Source organism: Gopherus flavomarginatus, chromosome 5 (assembly GCF_025201925.1).
Source record: "Gopherus flavomarginatus isolate rGopFla2 chromosome 5, rGopFla2.mat.asm, whole genome shotgun sequence".
NCBI lineage: Eukaryota > Metazoa > Chordata > Testudines > Testudinidae > Gopherus > Gopherus flavomarginatus.
The window spans coordinates 50,976,083-50,996,599 of record NC_066621.1 but is presented as its reverse complement, the minus strand read 5'-3'; the positions used below and the strand labels follow the sequence as shown (position 1 = coordinate 50,996,599).

Genomic DNA, 20,517 nt, shown 5'->3' with positions numbered 1-20,517 from the left:
GGGCGCTCTGCTGGCACTGCGAGAGCAGCAGGCAGGCTACCTTCGGCGGCTTGCCTGCGGAGGGTCCGCTGGTCCTGCGGCTTCGGAGGACCTCCCGCGGGACCAGCGGACCCTCCGCAGTCAAGCCGCCAAAGGCAGCCTGCCTGCCGTGCTTGGGGCGGCAAAATGCCTAGAGCCGCCCCTGGCCTTGAGAATGTACCGGGATGTAGCAAGTGGCAGGTATTTTAGAAATCATGCTCCTGTGGGAGAGGAGAATGTCCTCAGGGCCCACTGCAAGGTCCTCACCTCACCCTGTTACAAATTACACAAGCGGAGCACCATGCTGTCCTGTCAATGTGCTCAGCGTATTTCTCAGCAGCAGGGCATAAACATTTCCAGCGAAGTGCACTTAATGTACGTTTGTTTGCCAAGTGCTGTTGCCTCCCTTTCTTGGTTATGCTTATGAGAATGTGTTTTGTTTAAATGATAAAACAAATCATTCAGCTCTCCCACTCTCTCCCCCTCCACGCTGAGTGTACACATCCCTGGTACAGTGGGCCTATCCCAGGCAGAAGGGGAATGTTTTTATAAGGACCTCCTCATTTAAAATATTGGCAACTCACCACCAGTTTCATAGCTGGGCTTCCTGATCAAACCCATCTGGTCTACACTACGCTGTTAAACCGATTTTAACAGTGTTAAATCGATTTAACGCTGCACCCGTCCACACTACACTGCTCTTTATATCGATGTAAAGGGCTCTTTAAATGGATTTCTGTACTCCTACAAAACGAGAGGAGTAACGCTAAAATCGATATTACTATATCGGATTAGGGTTAGTGTGGACACAAATTGACGTTATTGGCCTCATTATTTTACAGTAGCTACCCACAGTGCACCGCTCCAGAAATCGACGCTAGCCTCGGACCATGGACGCACACCACCGAATGAATGTGCCTAGTGTGGACGCGCACAATCGACTTTATAATATTTGTTTTATAAAATCAGTTTAAGCTAATTCGAATGTATGCTGTAGTGTAGACGTAGCCGCAGTGTGCATCAGGAATAGGAATGAAAGCGGCGTGTAAGCAATTTCACTGACTCCAAGAGCAACATCATTGTTGATAGTACAGTTGCATCTAGAGACCTCGGGCTTGTCTACATCAGAAAGTTGCAGCGCTGGTGAGGGAGTTACAGCGCTGCAACTTTGAAGGTGTACACATCTGCAGGGCACCACCAGCGCTGCAACTCCCTGTTTGCAGCGCTGGCCGTACTCCCGTTTTGTCTCGGGTGTAGAGGATCCAGCGCTGGTGATCCAGCGCTGGTAATCCAATGTAGACACTTACCAGCGCTTTTCTTGACCTCCGTGGAAGGAGGAAGCCTCTGGTAATCAAGCTGGTCTCCTTTCCCGGTTTGCTCTCTCGTTCCCGGAGCCCAGAGCAAGCAGGTCTCCTTCCCTGCGGTTTGCTGGGTGGCTCCGGGAACGAGAGAGCAAACCGCGGCGAAGCGGGTCTCCTTTCCCGGTTTGCTCTCTCGTTCCCGGAGCCCAGAGCAAGCAGATCTCCTTCCCTGCGGTTTGCTGGGTGGCTCCGGGAACGAGAGAGCAAACCGCGGCGAAGCGGGTCTCCTTTCCCGGTTTGCTCTCTCGTTCCCGGAGCCCAGAGCAAGCAGATCTCCTTCCCTGCGGTTTGCTGGGTGGCTCCGGGAACGAGAGAGCAAACCGCGGCGAAGCGGGTCTCCTTTCCCGGTTTGCTCTCTCGTTCCCGGAGCCCAGAGCAAGCAGGTCTCCTTCCCTGCGGTTTGCTGGGTGGCTCCGGGAACGAGAGAGCAAACCGCGGCGAAGCGGGTCTCCTTTCCCGGTTTGCTCTCTCGTTCCCGGAGCCCCGAGCAAGCAGGTCTCCTTCCCTGCGGTTTGCTGGGTGGCTCCGGGAACGAGAGAGCAAACCGCGGCGAAGCGGGTCTCCTTTCCCGGTTTGCTCTCTCGTTCCCGGAGCCCCGAGCAAGCAGGTCTCCTTCCCTGCGGTTTGCTGGGTGGCTCCGGGAACGAGAGAGCAAACCGCGGCGAAGCGGGTCTCCTTTCCCGGTTTGCTCTCTCGTTCCCGGAGCCCAGAGCAAGCAGGTCTCCTTCCCTGCGGTTTGCTGGGTGGCTCCGGGAACGAGAGAGCAAACCGCGGCGAAGCGGGTCTCCTTTCCCGGTTTGCTCTCGCGTTCCCGGAACCCCCCTTGAAGCCGCCCAACAGCGCTGCAGTGTGGCCACATCTAACACCACTTGCAGCGCTGGTTGCTGTAAGTGTGGCCACTCTGCAGCGCTGGCCCTATACAGCTGTACTAATACAGCTGTAACAACCAGCGCTGCAAAACTTTAGATGTAGACATGGCCTTTAAATGCAGCTAGGTGTTGTACATACATACCACAAGGGGCAGTCTTTGACCTGAAGAGCCTACTATTTAAATGGACAAGATGGAGAGAGAGAAGGTAGAAGAGGTAATATCTTTTATTGGTGGAAGGTACAAGCTTTCTACAAACAGTAGTTGGTCCAGTAAAAGGTATTACTTCACCTACCTTGTCTCTCTCCTATCCTGGGACCAGCCTCACTATAACAATACTGCAACCAAAGATGGAGAAAGGAAGCATTATCACCTCCATTTTACAGATGGGGTACTGAGGCACCGAGAGATTAGATAACTTGACCCAGGTTGCACAGGAAGACTGTAGCAGAGCCAGAAGCTGACCCCAGCTCTTTTGAGTTCTAGCCCAGTACCTTCACCCAGGACCATTGTCTTTCTCTGAAAAGAGCCTGACCAAAGAACTACTCTGTTGTGGAAAGCCTAGCAGTCCAAAAAGTGAGTAAGAAGAGGAGGTAGAAACAGACAATAAAATGTTCCGTTTTGTCTCTCCTCAGATTTTTTGCTGTGCTGACTCTGCAGAATTCAGATCAGAATTCCCAACACCGTTTGTTGGATCTAAGAGTCAGCAGGTGAGGGTCTCTGATAAGGTGGGAAGTGGCTTCTGGAGAACACTTAAGAATCACATCCAATGATCATCCTGAAGACAATGAGGACTAGACACAAGGACCCACTGACTGAAGAGCAGCAGCAAGGAAAAAACCAGTCAAAGACATGCCTGAAAGTTACATAGCTGGGATTCCAGAATTCCTCAGAGGTATTTTGTCTTTGTGAACATACTGTGCTGTTTTAAAGCAATTAATTACTCAATAGACATATCTCTACCATTCCACCCTGCTTAGAATCTCTATGGCAAATCAAGATCTAGTATATAGTTCATAAATTGTATTATGTGTACATTAATTGTAACAAGATGTATCAGACACATTTAAAATATTACCCAATTTGTGATATTCCCTGCTTCAGGCAGGACCAGATATACCTGTTATATGTGAAGTTCTTCTGGATTTTCTATGAAGAGAGAGACTCACAGATAGAAGTAGAGTCAGCCTGAAGACAGCTGTAGAATACATCAGGAGCAGAGGGGATCTTGGACCATGTCTACACACATAAGTTGCACCAATTTAACCAACATTTACTTGAACCCCTATATGGACTACTTAAACATCTTTAAAACTGAACATATTGGTTTAGCATGTGCCTATAAATGTATTGCAGCAAACGAAACCAATATAAGCCAGATTAAAATGGATTTCAGTGTGTTCACACAAGGGTTTGCATCAGCTTATCTACAAAGGTTTAAAACCATACCTTTAGTCAAACTGTGCAATGTTGTGTTTCAGCCCGGCTTTAGATTGTAGGGATTTGCTACTGACAGAAGGCAGGTGTTGTAGCATGAAAAATTGCCTTTGTGTTGCTGCTGTTCCACAAAGCCATCCAGTGGATGACAGAAGAATATTGCTATTTGTTACTGGATAAAACCTACAGGCCCCTGCTGAGATCATAGCCCTATCCTGTTAGGTGCTGCACAGATGCATAGTGAGACACAGTCCCTGCCCCAACAGGATTCCAATCTATAAAGCTTCTCATCTGCCCTCCTGCACCATATTTCCCAGGCATCACTGGGAAGCTCTTTTAATGTAAAGATTATTCCATAGCCATACACAGAAAGTCATAATTCTATATATTTGTACAATGCTATAAAGGCCAACTTTGTCCCTTGTTATTTGGAAGGGCTGATTGTGTCTGTCAGAGTTTCACATTTCTGCTTAGAGGAGTTTGGACTTTCCTCCCCATGACATTCCAGTGAGTATTTCCATGGAAATGCTAGAAAGAAAGAAAGAAAGAAAAGTGATATGGTTAGCTGTCAGTACAGCTTCAGAGCTATTTTTCTTCCCTCTGCTGCTACATCATACCTTCTTTGGATCGATTCACCTCTCAGGGAATAAACTCAAACAAGGTTAATCCTGGGTTTTGCCCTCTCCCCCATTTCTTCCTACTGACGTGAGGACGATATTTGCCTGAGGCTTAATGTGTTTTTTTTTTATTTTGCTTTGATTTCCAATCTCCCCCCATCCCTCAAATACAGATACACTCACTCCTTTAAAGATGGGAAAATAACCTGCTTTTTTTCTCTTTCGGTCAACAGCTCTTTCTTTTGTGTCTTTCTTTCTTTCTTATCCTCTCCTCTCTCTCTCTCTTTCTTGACACAATGCACTATTTATTTGCACTGAAGGATAACTAAGAAGCAATTAAAAGATCAAAGGCACAAACACAAGTGGATCCAATGGCAACTTGTGGGGTTTATTTTGTTGTCTGTGGTGATGTTGTTGATGATGAAGGCTCACCCAAAATGCTGGCTGTTTTCACTGAGCTGGTGAGACACCTCGCATAATAGGGTCATCTCTTCCTTACAATATAGTTTTTGGTTATCATTATTGTTCACCCCCTTTGTTTGCTGTTGCAGTTGTTTACTGGAAAATCACTTGTTTTTCTCAGAGAGATTAGCCCTCTCACCCTCTCTAGGTTTCTTTTGTCTACTCAAAGGAGGTGCTGGTGGCAAGCTGGGGGAAGGGAAGTCAGTTCTTCTCTCTGGGCTGCTAACAGCCCCATTTGACCACCATGGATATGGATTTGTTTTTAAACAAATGGGGAAGGATGGTTGTGAAAATGAATACAACTTTCTTTCCCATCTACTGAAAGTTTTACACTGGATGAGGTGTAAAGGTATATCGCCAAGATTTGCAAACTTGGCTGTCTATAGTTAGCCTCATAAATTCCTTTTTAGGCACCTAAAGAAGTGGCCAGGTTTTCAAAAGTGCTGAGCACTTAGCAGCTAATTTCCACTGAGGTGTGGATTTAGGTGCCGAACCTTAGGGTGAAAATCTTTCCTTTATGTATGTTTTATCAGCACCATGCCCTCCTCCCTGTTCTGATGACATCTTTAGTTTAAGGGCATTGCACTGACATTGGATTGTTTGGTGGATCTGAAATGCAATGACACAATCCAGATACGGAAAGAAAATTAGGGTTGAATGATGTGATCAAAAGAACAACCTGATTCTTGAGAGGGAGACATATGTCCTTTGGGAGGTCAAAAGCCTATAGAGAAAGTACCAGCCCTTGTCTTTGGAAGGTTTGGGAGAAATCTTCTGAATTCCACTTGTTTGGAGAAATCTTTCAGTTGGTTCCCAACCTCAGAGAGAAAAAAACCAACAATTATAAAAATAAAGCATTATTTTCTATTGTGTAAGTGTGCATTGGCACATTGTAACCATGACTTGTACATCCTAGCTAATGAATTTCATTAACTATTTGGGCACTGACTGGGACCTGGGAGGTCAGGAGACCTGGGTTCTATTCCCATCTCTGACACTGACCTGCTGCATGACCTTGGACAAGTCAGTTCACCTCTCTTTCCCCTCCTACGCTTTGTCTTGTCTATATAGATTGTAAGCTCTTCAGGGCAGGGCACTGTTATCTTACTTATATGTATCTACAGCACCTAGCGCAGGGGGCCCCTATCTCAGTGAGTGTCTCTGGCACTACAGTAATCAATAGCAATAATAATATATTTAGACCCTGACCCTGCACAGTTTTACACGCACAATTAACTATAAATATGGGACCCATCCCATTATCTTAAATGGGATTATTCATGTGCATAAATCTTTGCAGAATGGGGCCTTCATTAGGTTGGTTGACAACTAAAAGTGAGCATGAAAGCCAGCATACAGCACTGGGTGCAGAACATACTGTATCTGTCTGCCCTAGATAGGCAAAGCCTCCATATTTACTTTAGGATAGCAAGGATGTTAATGAAGTTATAAATGATTAACAGCTTACCAGTCACAGTGAACAACCCCCTCCCATGCCTACTCCTTTGCTTCTGAAATCCTGCATGTGTCGAGTCACTTCAGTCGGTAGGTGACTGTAAATCCTGCCTCCCATACCAACTTCTTCATTGACTGAAAATCACCTTCACTAATCACTGAAACATGATTTCACCCCAGGAGTTATTTTGAAGGGAACCCGCAGGACCAATGGTGAAAATGCAGCCATTGAAAATAAAGATCAAATATTAGAGTAGCCATCTAGATTTTATTTCTTGGCAAGTGAGGAATTTTGGCCAAATTAAAGAGCTCAGAGGAAGTTGTGTAAAAGGAGGAAAGATCAGATTCAAGATGAAACAGGCACCTTTAAAGAAAAGTACTCTCTGGCTTGGATGAAGAGATTTCAGTATGGAAAATGGATAGTTTGCCCCATGGAAAAGAACAATGTGGACTCACTACTTGGTACCCATTGGCTAATGAAGCACAACTCAGCTGACATTGGGTTTCTTTCCTTATAGGAATACTGTTGAAATTAAATGAAACACTGATGAGCTCAAAGGAAACCATTCCTAAGCATTTGGTAATGTTAGTCTGGAATTTGGTAGCCAATAGTAGGGCATTTGGCAGCCCAGGAATGATCTGCTCTTTTCTGAAAAATAAAAAATGCATTCATCTGTCCACATTCTTATTGCTCATTTTACCTGCATCTGAAAAGCAGCATGCGATGAAAGCAGACACCCTCCTTCTGCCCTCACCCAAAGGACAGATATTTTTTTCTGCATGGAGCAGTAGCTGCATTCAGCCCCCTGAGAGGAACATTCTATGAAACCATGTTATTGAAACTTTTTCCTAGTGTGAGACTCCGAGGGTTACACGAGAGAGAGAGAGGGAGGGGGAAAGAGGGGTTAGATAACTTCTGCAAGGTTATTGGCTGAGTTGCCTTGATCGTTGTTACAGTAGAAGTTGGAGCATGCCCATTGGATGGTGTATAAAAGAAGGGGCAGTGAGTGCTCTCAGCCTGTCTCCTCAGTTGTGGAGCAGCTAATTGAGAATATAGCTGCAGCTGGGAGAACCAAGCCCCACCAGCTTAGACTCTTGGAAAAGCAAGAACAAGCCAAGAGACAGCAAAGAAAAAACAACAACATCCTCGTAAAACAAGGACTTGACACACCAAAAACCTCCCCCTAAATTACACTAAACAGCAAACAAACAAACCAAGCAGGACAGAAGCATGTCAGGAGCAGAGAGATACATGGATGAATGCTACAGTCACCCAGCCTTACTCCAGGGCTGCACACAAGAAGTTGAAAGTAGCAGTGGAAGTTTAAAGGTAAGGACAACATTAAACAACCCATATTGGGCTTGTCTCTAGTACCATAGCACGCAGGGCCACAGCAGAGGGGGCAGCCAGGGGGCTCGCTGAGCTAAGATCAGTAGCATCAGACTTTTTGATGGTCAGCCCAGCAGATCCAGAGCCTCCACTCTGCTTCTTCCTTTTGCTTAGCGCGCGCGTCCCCAGTTCACAGAAGGACGCGGGTTGGAAATGAGCTAAAAAAGCTGCCCAGCTCACTGCGAGAGATCTCTCTCCTGCAGGAGCGGGGGGCCGGGCTTTCCTTTTTCTTTTTTAAGCAAGGCAGGAGGGTTTTGGTTGTGTCGCTTTGGAGTCATGCAAACAACGTGATTACAACCAGGAGCAGCGTTTGGGTGAAATGTTTGTGTTTCTTGTTGCTGCATCCCGGCATCTTTTGTGTGAGTGATGGTGAAGTCCTTGCAAAAGGGTGCAATGGGATATTTGCAAAAGTGACCGGTGTAGGCGAACCAGAGTATTTATGAGCTGCTCCCCTCCCTCCCACCGCCTTCTTCCTTGGTTGCGTGTGGAGCTTGGGTTTTGGAAACAGAAAAGCAAGTTCCCCCCTGACTGCAGTTCCCCTTTAGGGTCGCTAGAGGGACCTCAAATGACGGCCCAGACTGAGTCGCCTCACTTTAAACTAGAGGGCTGAACTTCTCCCAGTGGGAGCCTAAGAGGTTAAAAAAGGGATCGGTGGCACAGCATTGCACGGTAGGGACTCGTGGGGACTGGCTGTATATGCACAGCTATAGAGGACTGAGATGGGAGCTGTGCTCTGCAAGGGGGTGGCTCACCCTTAGGAAACTGGTGTATGTCTGTGCACTGTACCTAGTGGGGCATTGCTCTTCACTAAGGGGAAGGGAGTTGAGACCTGTTATTGAGGGAACGCAGGAAATTCATATGCTCGCTCTGGACTCCTGAGTCCTCGTATGGATGGAGATACTGGCATCGTGCCGGGATTCCCAGACTGGAGCTGGAGCATAGCACACTTCGTTTTTTTTTAATGGATTTTCTGCTGCTTGTGCATGTGTGCATATGTTCGTTTAAAGCTTAAAAGTAAATGAGAAGCATTGCCCTTGTATACCAACACCACAGCCAGTGTCGGAAACTGAATAGCAGGTGATCATGGGAGGCTGTGTGTGGAGAATGATATATGGGACTAACTAGGAATGTTTATTTCACAGACAAATACTAAGATCACCTTAAGTGTGTGTGTTTATATTAGAGGGTTCAAGGCACCACAGTCTGATCTGCACTCAAATTAGGGGTGTTTAGATCTCATTTCTATTATACGAGGTCATGCAAGGTCACCTATGGGCTATTGGACAGAACTTTAAATAGACCTCTTCTAACGAAGTATTGCATGCTTTTCTTAAGTTGTTTGGCGGGGGAGGAGGGGAATATTAAGATTGTGCATTGTGTGGAAAGGACAGACAGTTCTTTAGCTTCAGAGCCTAAAGAGATTATTAAACACTATTCTGAAAAACACTGCAGCATGTTCGGTCTCAGAGGAATGAAAATTCAGAGAGGAAAAACAAGAAAATGAAGCCAAAATGGAGTGAGAGTTAATGGTTGGCATGTAGCCTTCTGCTTTGTGTGGAGTCTTTTTTTTTTTTCTTCCTTCCTTCCCAATTGCTTTTCCCTACTGTAATTGTTTTAAGAGAGCAACTTGGAAAGGTTTTAGCACTCTGTTCAGCGGTAGGGAATTGGGGCATACCAGGAAACTTAGATTTAACATAACTGTACCAGCAGATGTGGCTGCCTTGCTTTCAACCAGTGGTACGTTAACAGGGTTTCTGATACACTAGGTTATGCTCAGGCAACATCGAGCAGCCAGGTGTAAATATAAGACTTGTGTGGGTGGTTTTAAATAGACACTTCAGGAGAGCCTCTGTTTTAAACCCTTAGGTTGGAACTTCTCTATACAAAGTATATAGTTTTCTTCCTAACACCCAAGACAGGCTGTGGAGCCCAAGGTTTGCAGAAGGAGGTTTTGTTTTTTTGACATAACAGGTTGTTGGGCCTTTATTTTTTCCCCTGTGTTTGTTTGGATCAATGTAGGAGAGTTCAGGGGAATGGGTCCAAGGTTTTGTGAGGGTGACTTCGGTTGCATATTAAGGAAACAATGAAACACCATATCTGGGGCAGTAAAACCAGATGACATTTCTGGTTTGGGCTTCTCTGGAGCAAAAATGACAAATTTGGTGGGGGCGAGAATGGGTCACAGTTGTAAAACCCGCTCCGATTTGTTGACAAGCACATGTTCACTTAACCTTTCAAAGGGGCTTTCTGTGAAAATTCATAAAGGGATAAACAAATCCACTTTTCCTGCAAAAAAAAAAAAGTTGTTGGGGTTTTTCCCCTTCCAAGCAAAATCTCAAAGCCAAAATGTGCGTGTGTCTGTGTGCTTTTTGCTGATGATCCTTTACTATAACCTGTATGGGAGGATCACTGGCTGGACCAAATTACTACAGAGAGTCTTCATCCAAAGCCCAGTGAAGTCATTGCAAGTCTTTCCATCGATGACAGTGGGTTTTGGATCAGGCCCCAGCTGCATAACAGAGCATTATAAGAAGGAATTGCTCTAGTTTTTAAAATAAAGGAAACACAGGTCTTATTTTTAGAGAGACAGAGAATCTGATGCTTTTCCAGGATCACGTAGCAGCATTGCAGGTGGCCCATCTTCTCCTGTCCACTACCAGTGCATATCCTGGGAGCGAGCTCTCAAACCCTATTTTGGTTTGTCTTTGCTTTAAAAGCTTCTATATCTAGAGAATGGCTGGGGCAGTGTGTGTGTGGTTTACTGGCTTCAGTGAGAGAGGGATAAAATACACATACCGATCACTTGTATGAAATGGAACTGAAAGGGTTAACCATGCTCTGCTGAGACCTAAAGCCAGTTCAATGTGTTGTGGGAATATCACTGGCCATAAAACTGCAATCACCACAATTTCTGATTAAACGACTTAACTCTTCTCTTTTTATCGTTCTGCTTGCTTTGCTGTAGTTGATTCCAAAACCTGGAGTAATTCAGAAAAAGTTAAATGAGGCAACTAAGGCTGACTTTGAAATCCCTTCTCCAGATTCTGCCAGCTGTCTTTAGAGGAGTTAAGCAAGATTTCATTTCCCTTTTTAATGCAATAAATCAAATATTTCTGGGCTGCGCACCAAAGTTTGTGCAATACACTCCCGAGTAAATAATACTGAGTACCCCTTTCACCTTTTTCTAGTTTGATTTTTTCCACCCATAGCTACAATAGTCTTTGCTGGGGAAACTAACACTTACTGTACAGAGAGAGACCCCTTCATCCCCCAGTGTGGGACAGAGAGAGCTGTGGGGTATGAAGGGAACCCTCTTCCCAGAGTGAGGCAGGGAGGGAGCACATTTCCCATTTAAGACACAAGAGTAAGAGCTAACATAGTGTTGCCAGCTTCTGGCATATAACAATCATGAGTCAGGTGCCAAAAATCATGAGATTAGCTTAAATCATGTGATTTTTAAAACTAGCACACTTAGGGTTCATGTTATCTGCCTTCTGGTGTTTGAGAGCTGTCCTTTCATCTCAACCATGAGGGCTAGAAACTTCATTTTTTTAATGAAAGCTGAATGTTTCATACAATCACATGATTCCAGGACCTAGAGCTTTAAGGAAACATCAAATATCATGAGAACTGGTAGCACTGGGGCTCACTAAGCATGTTCCCAGGAGCCACACTGGCACGTTGTACAAAGATTAGTCCTCAGAAAACTACTGATGTTACCCTGAAGCCACTCCCTAGCAACTCACTTCCAGAGTAATGCATAGCATAGGCTTCCTTCATAATACCACTGTGCCATCTGACATGGCACTTGGCTCTGAGTTCCTCCCCCTTCCTATACAGGGAAGGCTTCTCTCTTCTGATTGTTAGAATGACAAAGCAGTCACAGTAACATGGGATGCAGGTATTTCACAGCAGACTCACACTTGTGACATTCTAAGTATTAAGATGAAACACCTTCCCCTGCCCTCTTATAACTTCCAGACACTCTCAGGTCTCTGGAACGGTAACAGCACCTCTGTCCTGGGTGTGAGTTAAGTCAAGGCCTGACTTTCAGAGATGCTGAGCATCTGCATTCTCCCATTGACGTCAGCTGGAGTTCCGGATACTTAGCACTTCTGAAAATCAGAATCCGGATTCTTGTTTATACTGCCAGAGTGGTGTCAAGGGGCTTTTAGAGAGAAAGCGTTTCCCAATGGTATGGGTATCAATCTGGGATTTGGGAGCTGGCTTCACAACAGACTTCCTGTGTGACTTTGGGCAGGTCACTCAGTCTCGCCGAGCTTCGGTTCCTCATGTGTCACTGTCCTGTCTCTGAGGGGTGCACTGAGGATAAAGTCATTAAAGATTGTGAGGCACCCCAACAGTATGGTGATAGGGGAGGAACACAAGTACCTGAGATGGTGTAACTGAGAATCAGGCAGTCCCTGTGTAACTGTCATGCAGTCTCCTGCCTAATATGGTTGAATACATGAGCTTAAGCACATGCCTTAGTCACTCATTATGTCTAATAACCTAGGCTTAATTCTCCCTTGCCCTGCTACACGCGTTATTACTTACACCAGTGCAAAGTGAGTGTGAAATGCTATCACATGGGAATTGCAGCTTTACAAACCCACTCTGTAGTATAAGCTTTCGTGGGCTACAGCCCACTTCATGGGGTGCGTAGAATGGAACATATATTTCCCAAGGGGAAGAATTGGACCCACTGTCTCTGACTCAAATCTTGCAGATTGGGCCATCTCTTTAATTTGATCCTTCTGGTAGAATTAATTCTAAAGTGGGCCAGACCAAAGAAGGAACTTGATCAGTCAGACAGTTTGGTATCTTGCCTGACTGGGAGCTCACACAGGAGAGAGGCATCACAGGGGTCTAGTAGTGTAAGCACAGACCTGCACACAAGGAACTTCTGCATTCTCAGCTCAGCTCTGGTACAGTACCTTCGGTTGGCCATAACTAGTTGTTGGCCTCTTCTTCTCCAGCACTTGAATGGAGCTAACATAGCCAGCTGACTGTGCTGTATGTCGTTAAAAAAATCTGTAACAGCAATAAGGGAGGCTGTGCCATAAGCTTCAACTCACGACACAGCAGAGTGCAGGTATCCTGCATAATCTCACATGGCCACTCACGTGTTGCTGGCATACCACTGCATGGGTGAGACTGCTATTGCAGCATCTCTGAGTACCACTCAGGGCTCGTCTAATTATTATTAGGGCTGTCAAATGATTAAAACAATTAATACCGATTAATCACAGTTTTAATCATGCTGTTAAATAATAACAGAATACCATTTATTTCAAATATTTTGGATGTTTTCTATATTTTCAAATATATTGATTTCAATTACTACACAACACAAAGGACACAGTGCTTACTTTGTTATTATATCTGATTACAGATATTTGCACTCTAAAAAAGATAAACCAAAGAAATAGTATTTTTCAATTCATCTTAGGCAAGTACTGTAGCGCGATCTCTTTATCATGAAAGTGCATTACAGGGTGGGGAATTATAGGTAGGACCTTGTAGTTATAAACAAACTTGTCTTAGCGATTGACTGAACAACAAATAGGACTGAGTGGACTTGTAGGCTCTAAAGATTTACTTTGTTTTATTTTTGAATGCAGTTATGTAACAAAAAACAAATCTACATTTGTAAGTTGCACTTTCAAGATAAGGGGATTGCACTACAGTACTTGTAGGAGGTGAATGGAAAAATACTGTTTCTTTTGTTTATCTTTGTTACAGTGCAAATATTTGTAATAAAAAAATAAAGTAAGCCCTGCACTTCACATTGTGTAGTAATTGAAACCAATATATTTAAAAAGTAGAAAAACATTCAAAATTATTTATAATAAATTTAAATTGGAATTGTTTAACAGCACAATTAAAACTGCGATTAATCACAATTAATTTTTTAAATCAAGTTAATTTGTTTTGAGTTAATCACTTGAGTTAACTACGATTAATTGACAGCCCTAATTATTATCAGTTTTTTATACTGGTATAGCCATACCAATGTAGCTATAACAGAGAAGAAAACCCTGTATGGATGAGCTTCACCGGGACAACTTTAGTGGCCCATAGAGGCTCCAAATCAGGGATCAGGGCCCCACTGTGCAAGCCATTGTGCAAACAGCCTCCTTCTCTGAAGAAGCAGTAAAGAATCCTGTGGCACCTTATAGACTAATAGACGTTTTGGAGCATGAGCTTTCGTGGGTGAATACCCACTTCGTCAGATGCATGACATGCATCTGACGAAGTGGGTATTCACCCACGAAAGCTCATGCTCCAAAATGTCTGTTAGTCTGTAAGGTGCCACAGGATTCTTTGCTGCTTTTACAGATCCAGGCTAACACGGCTATCCCTCTGATACTTCTCTGAAGAGATCACTATATAAACTTGCCCCAGTTTCAGCCCCACTTTACCCCAGTGCAAATGCATCTGCCCTGGGCCTTTACATGAGCGTAGCTTATATCAGTGCAAAAATCCCTGAAACAGACAAGTCTTTTTAGCTAGTCACTGGGAAATGGGGTGGAGAGTAAATAGACACACCTGACTCAGTGCGGGGCGATGGCTTGCTGCAGGTGAATAGGATTCATGCTCTTGTCTTGTTTGAGCTCCTTGCTTGTTGAACAGTGCTGTGGAAGCAGATGGTAGAAGCCTATCATCATCTAAGGGAATCATAAGTTTGATTTACTTGACCAGTGAGGGACCAATCAGCCTGGGTAACTGAGAGGAAGAATTTGCATCCTCCTATCTTATGTTGCAGTGGGCCTGGAAGAGGCAGTTTTTGTGTGGGTTCAGTACAGGGACTTCTCCCCACATTGCTTCTCCGTTAGACCCCGACCTAGAGGGATGACTTTCTCTGGAGGGGAGAGGGATATTCAGTCGCCCTATCTCTCCCCCTACCGGCAATTTCATCTGGGCTCCTGTACACTGATGCACACAAGTAAAGGAACAGCTCCTCTGCTGAACAATGTGGAAACATTGTGCGGGAGCAGGTGTCGCTGAACGAGCAGAGAAATTACAATGAACTGAGGAGAGAGCGAGGAGCCGAAGACAAATGTTACAGTAAAACTAGCCACGCAAGAGACACAATGCTACAAAAATTAACCACGTTTAAACTCGTATAAAAAACATGCTTGTGGCCCAACAAGTTTTCTAAACTTGGTGGGTTTTTACTTTTCTGTGTGTAGAGAAAATCATATTATAATAACATTATAGGATAATTGTTTAACCCTGGTAAGGACTCTTTGACTTGGTGTCCTTGCGAGCAAGAAGAAACAGCATTATACACACAGCTGAGCCAACCTGATTTCAGAAGAGTACAACGGGTTGATTTTTTTTTTCTTAGTGAAGACCTCCCTGCCCCCCCCGCCAACATGGTGCTATGCATCTTACATCTTAGCCAGAAAAACTTCCTGAGTAGGTTAAATATTGCCAGCCATTTTCAGCCCTAATTTATTTGTATTCTGCTAGTGCCTAAGACCTCATTGTGCTAAATCCTATACACACAGTAAGAGACTGTCCCAGCCCTGAAAAGCGTACGGTCAAAATAGATAAGACAGACAAAGGGTGGAAGAAAGGAAGTATCATCCCTATTTTACCAGTGGGGAACTAAGGCAAGGGCAGATTAAGAGACTTGCCCAAGGTCACACAGCAAGGTTGTGGCAGAGCTAAGAACTGAACCTAGATCTCTCCGACAACAATGGGCAGCGTTTCCAACTGGAATTTAGGAGGCTTCCTCCTGCAAAGTGATTTTGTAACCAAAAAAAGATAGGCTTTGTACATTTGCGGAAGTGAGCCCTGAAACGCCTCTCCCCTTCCAGATTGGGGTGGGATGTAACTGGAGAGGAAAGAGAGCAGATCGAATGACCTCCAGGTACTCTCTGCAAGTGACAATGTCACAGAGGTCAGAAGGCCCCTACAGAACTTGTCATGCAGTCAAGCTTGCTGGGTATTCCAGAGAATAAACATGGCAAATGGATAAATAAAGGTCTGTGGGACTGTGTAGTGTTGCAGCTGCTTTAACCAAGGAGAAAGTGCAGCACTAGGTAGTAAATATGCTTTTTGCTTGCTCGCTTGCCTGTCTGGTTTCTCATTACATTGATCTGTGGAAGGGAGGGGAAAAAAATACATGCAAGGTGAAAATCACCCTGAGACCTGTCTGGAGAGAGCCAGCATTCAGAGTGAGAGGAGGGGTTTCAGACTAGGCAGTTCATTGGATCACACGTGGCCATATCGGTACTGGGTTAGATTACAGCGTCAGTACCATCTCTGTCCTCACAACCTTTAATACAGGACATCAAAAAGGGGCTTGGTACCTGAGTCACTGGGTCATTTTTAGGGTGAAGAGTAAACTGATGGCATGAGTTTACTCTGATTGTCTCCTCGCCTGTATGGGGAGAAGGGGTATGGGGTCATCTTAGCACTAAATAACAAAACGAGTAATTTAAGATTGGAGGTGCTGGCATTTTCCAAAGGAACTGGAGTTTTTTCCCCACAGAACTGGAGTGTATCAGGTCGCACTGCTGACAAAAACTCTCCCTTCCGGTATGTTTTTATTCTCTCATGGTACATGGTAAGGATGGGGACACTAAGGGAAAAACCAGTTGTGGGCAACTCTGCTGGTGCTTCTTTGGTTAAGGTGAAGGCTCTGGCATGGAGGGGAAGAGCTGAATACAAATCACTGGAGTAACTCCATGGAGGCATTTGGCCTAAGGTGTTTAGTCCACGGGGCTCTGTGGCTACTTGCTGCTCTGTTTTCTCTGCTAGTGCACACAGGTGGGTAGGAAAGGAGCTCTCTCTCCTGTTGTCTGTCTGGGGTGGAGGGTATCACTACCAGGGCAGAGGACTTGTAATGAGTTTAGACTAGAGGTACCAGAGAGGAACCGATAGGTCTAGCACTAACTCACTTCAGAATATCTCATTGGTTCCCTTGTGCGGTTAGGATGGGGATGGAAGTAGGTAGCTGGATACTGGCTTGCTTGGTGAGGGGTGGATCGGAGGAAGTGACCTTTGTTTCAGAGCAGCTACCCCGTGAGTTCTGGACAAGCCTTCTCTCTGGGTTGTGAAACAGTGAGGCTCTCTGTGCATGGCATCTTTCAGAGCAGTCCCACAGTGCTGACTGGCAGCGGGGAGGGGGAGGTCACTTGCTTGCCTGACAGATATTCTTAAAGTGTGACCGTAGCTACTATTGCAGATAGGCTTGTGGTTTGGGAGAGGATTTTATCAGGGTTCTTCCAAGATTCAGAGACAGACAAAGCCCGATATCTTTGTCCTGCTGTGGAGGGATGTTTTTTTGCCCAGATTTGTCAAACACAAAATTAAGCAATCCCTTCTGAGGAACTGACTATGGTGGGGTAGGGGGAGGAGGAACTGATGACAAGTTTCTTGGTTAACCATGGTGCTCATGTGAGCGGGAGGTTAATTGGAAGTGGGGAATGATTTGGGTGTCCTTAAGCCCCATATCAGCTGCTTGTGCAATGACACTGCCTATATACCACCTGCTGCCCTAGTGATGAGCTGCAAGCTTAACTTAAGCCCAGGGGATGTTAAGCAATCAGAAGCCTCATAAAAATGGGATAATTGTGCTAATTAGAGATCACAGCCGTGATGTTGTTACATCTGGGATATGACTGAAGTGCACAGGACGTACTGAGGTAATGCCAGGGAGCATTGGTCACGACTCCCAGCCCAGGCCATTAAATCAGGTGAAAGTCTTTTCATAGGAAACACTCTAGCTTGGAAGACTGTATGAAAATGAAATCATGGCTCAGTGATATTCCTGGTGCTTCTCAATGGAGGCATTGTGCAGGCCAAAACCTCAGTGAGTGACTAAGAGCTTGATCCCCATTGAAGTCCCCACTGACATCAGTAGTGCAGGGTCATAAGAACAGCTATACTAGGTCAGACCAATGGTCCATCTAGCCCAGTATCCTGTCTCTGACAATGATCAGTCCCAGATTCTTCAGAGGAAATAAACAGAACAGGACAATTATTGAGTGATCCATCCCCTGTCGTCCAGTCCCAGCTTCTGACAGTCAGAGGTTTAGGGACACCTAGAGCAGGGGGTTGCATCCCTGACCCTCACTATTAGCCACTGATGGACCTATCCTCCATGAACTTATTTAATTCTTTATTGAACCCAGTCATATTTTTGGCCTTCACAGATTCCTGTCACCCCCCAGCAATGAGTTCCACAGGTTGATTGTAAATTGTATGAAGAAGGAATTTCTTATATTTGTTTTAAACCTGCTGCCTATTAATTACATTGGGTGGCCCCTGGTACTTGTGTTATGAGAAGGAGTAAATAACACTTCCTTATTTACTTGCCCTACACCATTCATGATTTTATAGACTTCTATCATAACCCTCTTTAGTTTTCTCTTTTCTAAAATGAACAGTCCCATTTTTTTTTAAACCTCTCTTCTTATGGAAGCTATTTCAGACCCCTAATCATTTTTGTTGCCATTCTCTATACTTTTTATATGTTTTTTGAGATGGGGCGACCAGAACTGCATGCAGTATTCAAAGTATGAGTGTACTGTGGATTTATATAGTAGAGTTATAATATTTTCTGTTGTATTATCTATCCTTTTCCTAATGGTTCCTAACATTGCTAGTTTTTTCACTCACCAGAGCAGCCCCTCCTGCTGGCCGTCTCAGAGATTAGCTCTCTCAGCCAGTGCACCCTCTCCTGGTTGTGCCTCCCCCACTGCCTTCTCCTTAGTCCAGGAGTCACAGCATCCTCTTCATGACTCAGCCCTCCAGCTATGTCACCATCCGTGTTGTCTCCCTTCCAGGGGAAAGTATCTCAAAGTTCTACAGTCCAGCCACTTCCCCATTGGTGAGTAGAGGGGGGACCCAGACCCATCCACTATTCCAGGTCCCAGCGCAGGTACCCTGTAGATAGCAGCATCCAGATAGCCCTCCTTAACTTCTCCACCAGTGCTGCTTAAGTCCCCTGAGCCACTTCCTCATGGCTCCAGCCCCTTCTTCGCCTTCTTCTCAGGGCCTCCAGCCCTCAAGTCCCAGCAGCAAGCCAGGGGCTCCCTTGGTCCCTGCCAGCAATTGTTCTGTCCAAGGTGCTACCTTCCTACAGGCTGCTAGGAAACCTCCTTGGGCTCCCTGCAGCAACTGACTTACTCTGGCCCTGCAACTCATTTTATGTGAGACCACTGGGATTTGCTGTTCTGTACCATCTCCCTCCAATTGACTGCTTCCTGTACAGCCTCCCCCATCACAGTCTACTATTGCAAGTTGAGAAGGCATTTCCAGAGAACTATCCACAGTGACTCCAAGATCTCTTTGTTGAGTGGTAACAGCTAATTTAGACCCCTTCATTTTGTATATATAGCAGGGATTATGTTTTCCAGTATGCATTACTTTGCATTTATCAATACTGAATTTCATCTGCCATTTTGTTGCCCAGTCACCTAGTTTTATGAGATCACTTTGTAACTATTTGCAATCAGCTTTGGACTTAACTATCTTGAGTAACTTTATATCATCTGCAAACTTTGCCATCTCACTCTTTCCCCGTTTTTTCCAGATCATTTATGAATATGTTGAACAGCACTGGTCCCAGTACAGATCCTTGGGGGACCCTTCTATTTACCTCTCTCCACTGTGAAAAATGACCATTTATTCCTACCCTTTGTTTCCTATTTTTTAAACCAGTTACTGATCCATGGAGGAGCTTTCCTCTTATCCTATGTCAGCTTACTTTGCTTAAGAACCTTTGGCGATGGACCTTGTCAAAGGCTTTCTGGAAGTCCAACTACACTATATCCACTGGATCATCCTTTTCCATGTGCTTGCTGACACCCTCAAATAATTCTAATAGATTGAGGAACCATGGATTTCCCTTTACAAAAGCCATGTTAACTCTTCCTCAACATACCATGTTCATCCATGTGTCCGATAATTCTATTCATTACTATACTTTCAACCAATTTGCCTGGTACTTAAATTAGGCTTACAGCCCTGTAATTGCCAGGATTGCCTCTGGAGCCCTTTTGAAAAATTGGCGTTACATTAGGCATCTGCAGGTCATTTGATACAGAGGCTGATTTAACCTATAGGTTACATACCACAGTTAGTAGTTTGGCAATTTAATATATGAGTTTCTCTAGAACTCTCGGGTGAATAACATCTGGTCCTGTTGACTTATTGTTTAATTTATCAATATAGTCCAAAACCTCTTCTACTGATACCTCAGTCTGAGAAACTTCCTCAGATTTCAGAGGGGTAGCTGTGTTAATCTGAATCTGTAAAAAGTGACAGAGTCCTGTGGCACCTTATAGACTAACAGAAGTATTGGAGCATAAGCTTTGACGAAGTGAGTATTCACCCACGAGAGCTCATGCTGCAATACTTCTGTTAGTCTATAAGATGCCACAGGATTCTTTGTTGCTTTCCTCAGATTTGTCACCTAAAAAGAATGGCTCAGGTATGGGAATCTCCTTCACTTCGTCAGCAGTAAAGGCACCAGTGCAAAGAATTCCCTGAGTGCTACTTGATCATCCTGTGGCCCCACTGATCGTTTGACAGGCTTCCAGCTTCTGATATACTTAAAATAATTGTTTTTAGTTTTTATGTCTTTTGCTAGTTGCTCTTCAGATTTTTTTTTTTTTTGGTCTGCCTAATTTTACTTGACTTGCTAGAGCTGATGCACTTTTCTGTTTTTCTTAATAAGATTTGACTTCTAATTTTTAAAAGAGGTCTCTAACCGCCTCTTTTACTCTGTTTAGCCATGGTGGAAATTTTTTGGTCCTCTTACTTATTTTAATACATTTGTGACATACATATAGTTTGAGCCTCTATTATGGGATGTGTGTGTGCAGCTTGCAGCTATTTCATTTTTGTGATTGTTCCTTTTAATTTCCGTTTAACTGGCCTTCTCAT

The 20,517-nt window shown here is 44.6% G+C and overlaps 1 protein-coding gene across 1 annotated transcript in view; it reads left to right on the top strand.

The window, feature by feature from the left end:
- Positions 1-7,253: 7,253 nt before the first annotated feature.
- The window catches only part of IGF2 (insulin like growth factor 2), a 31,541-nt gene continuing 18,277 nt past the window's right edge, over positions 7,254-20,517 (top strand). Inside the window, exon 1 of the mRNA XM_050953768.1 lies at positions 7,254-7,548. Coding sequence (XP_050809725.1) covers positions 7,450-7,548 — 99 coding nt within the window. The 5' untranslated portion in view covers positions 7,254-7,449. The remainder of the gene's footprint in view (positions 7,549-20,517) is intronic.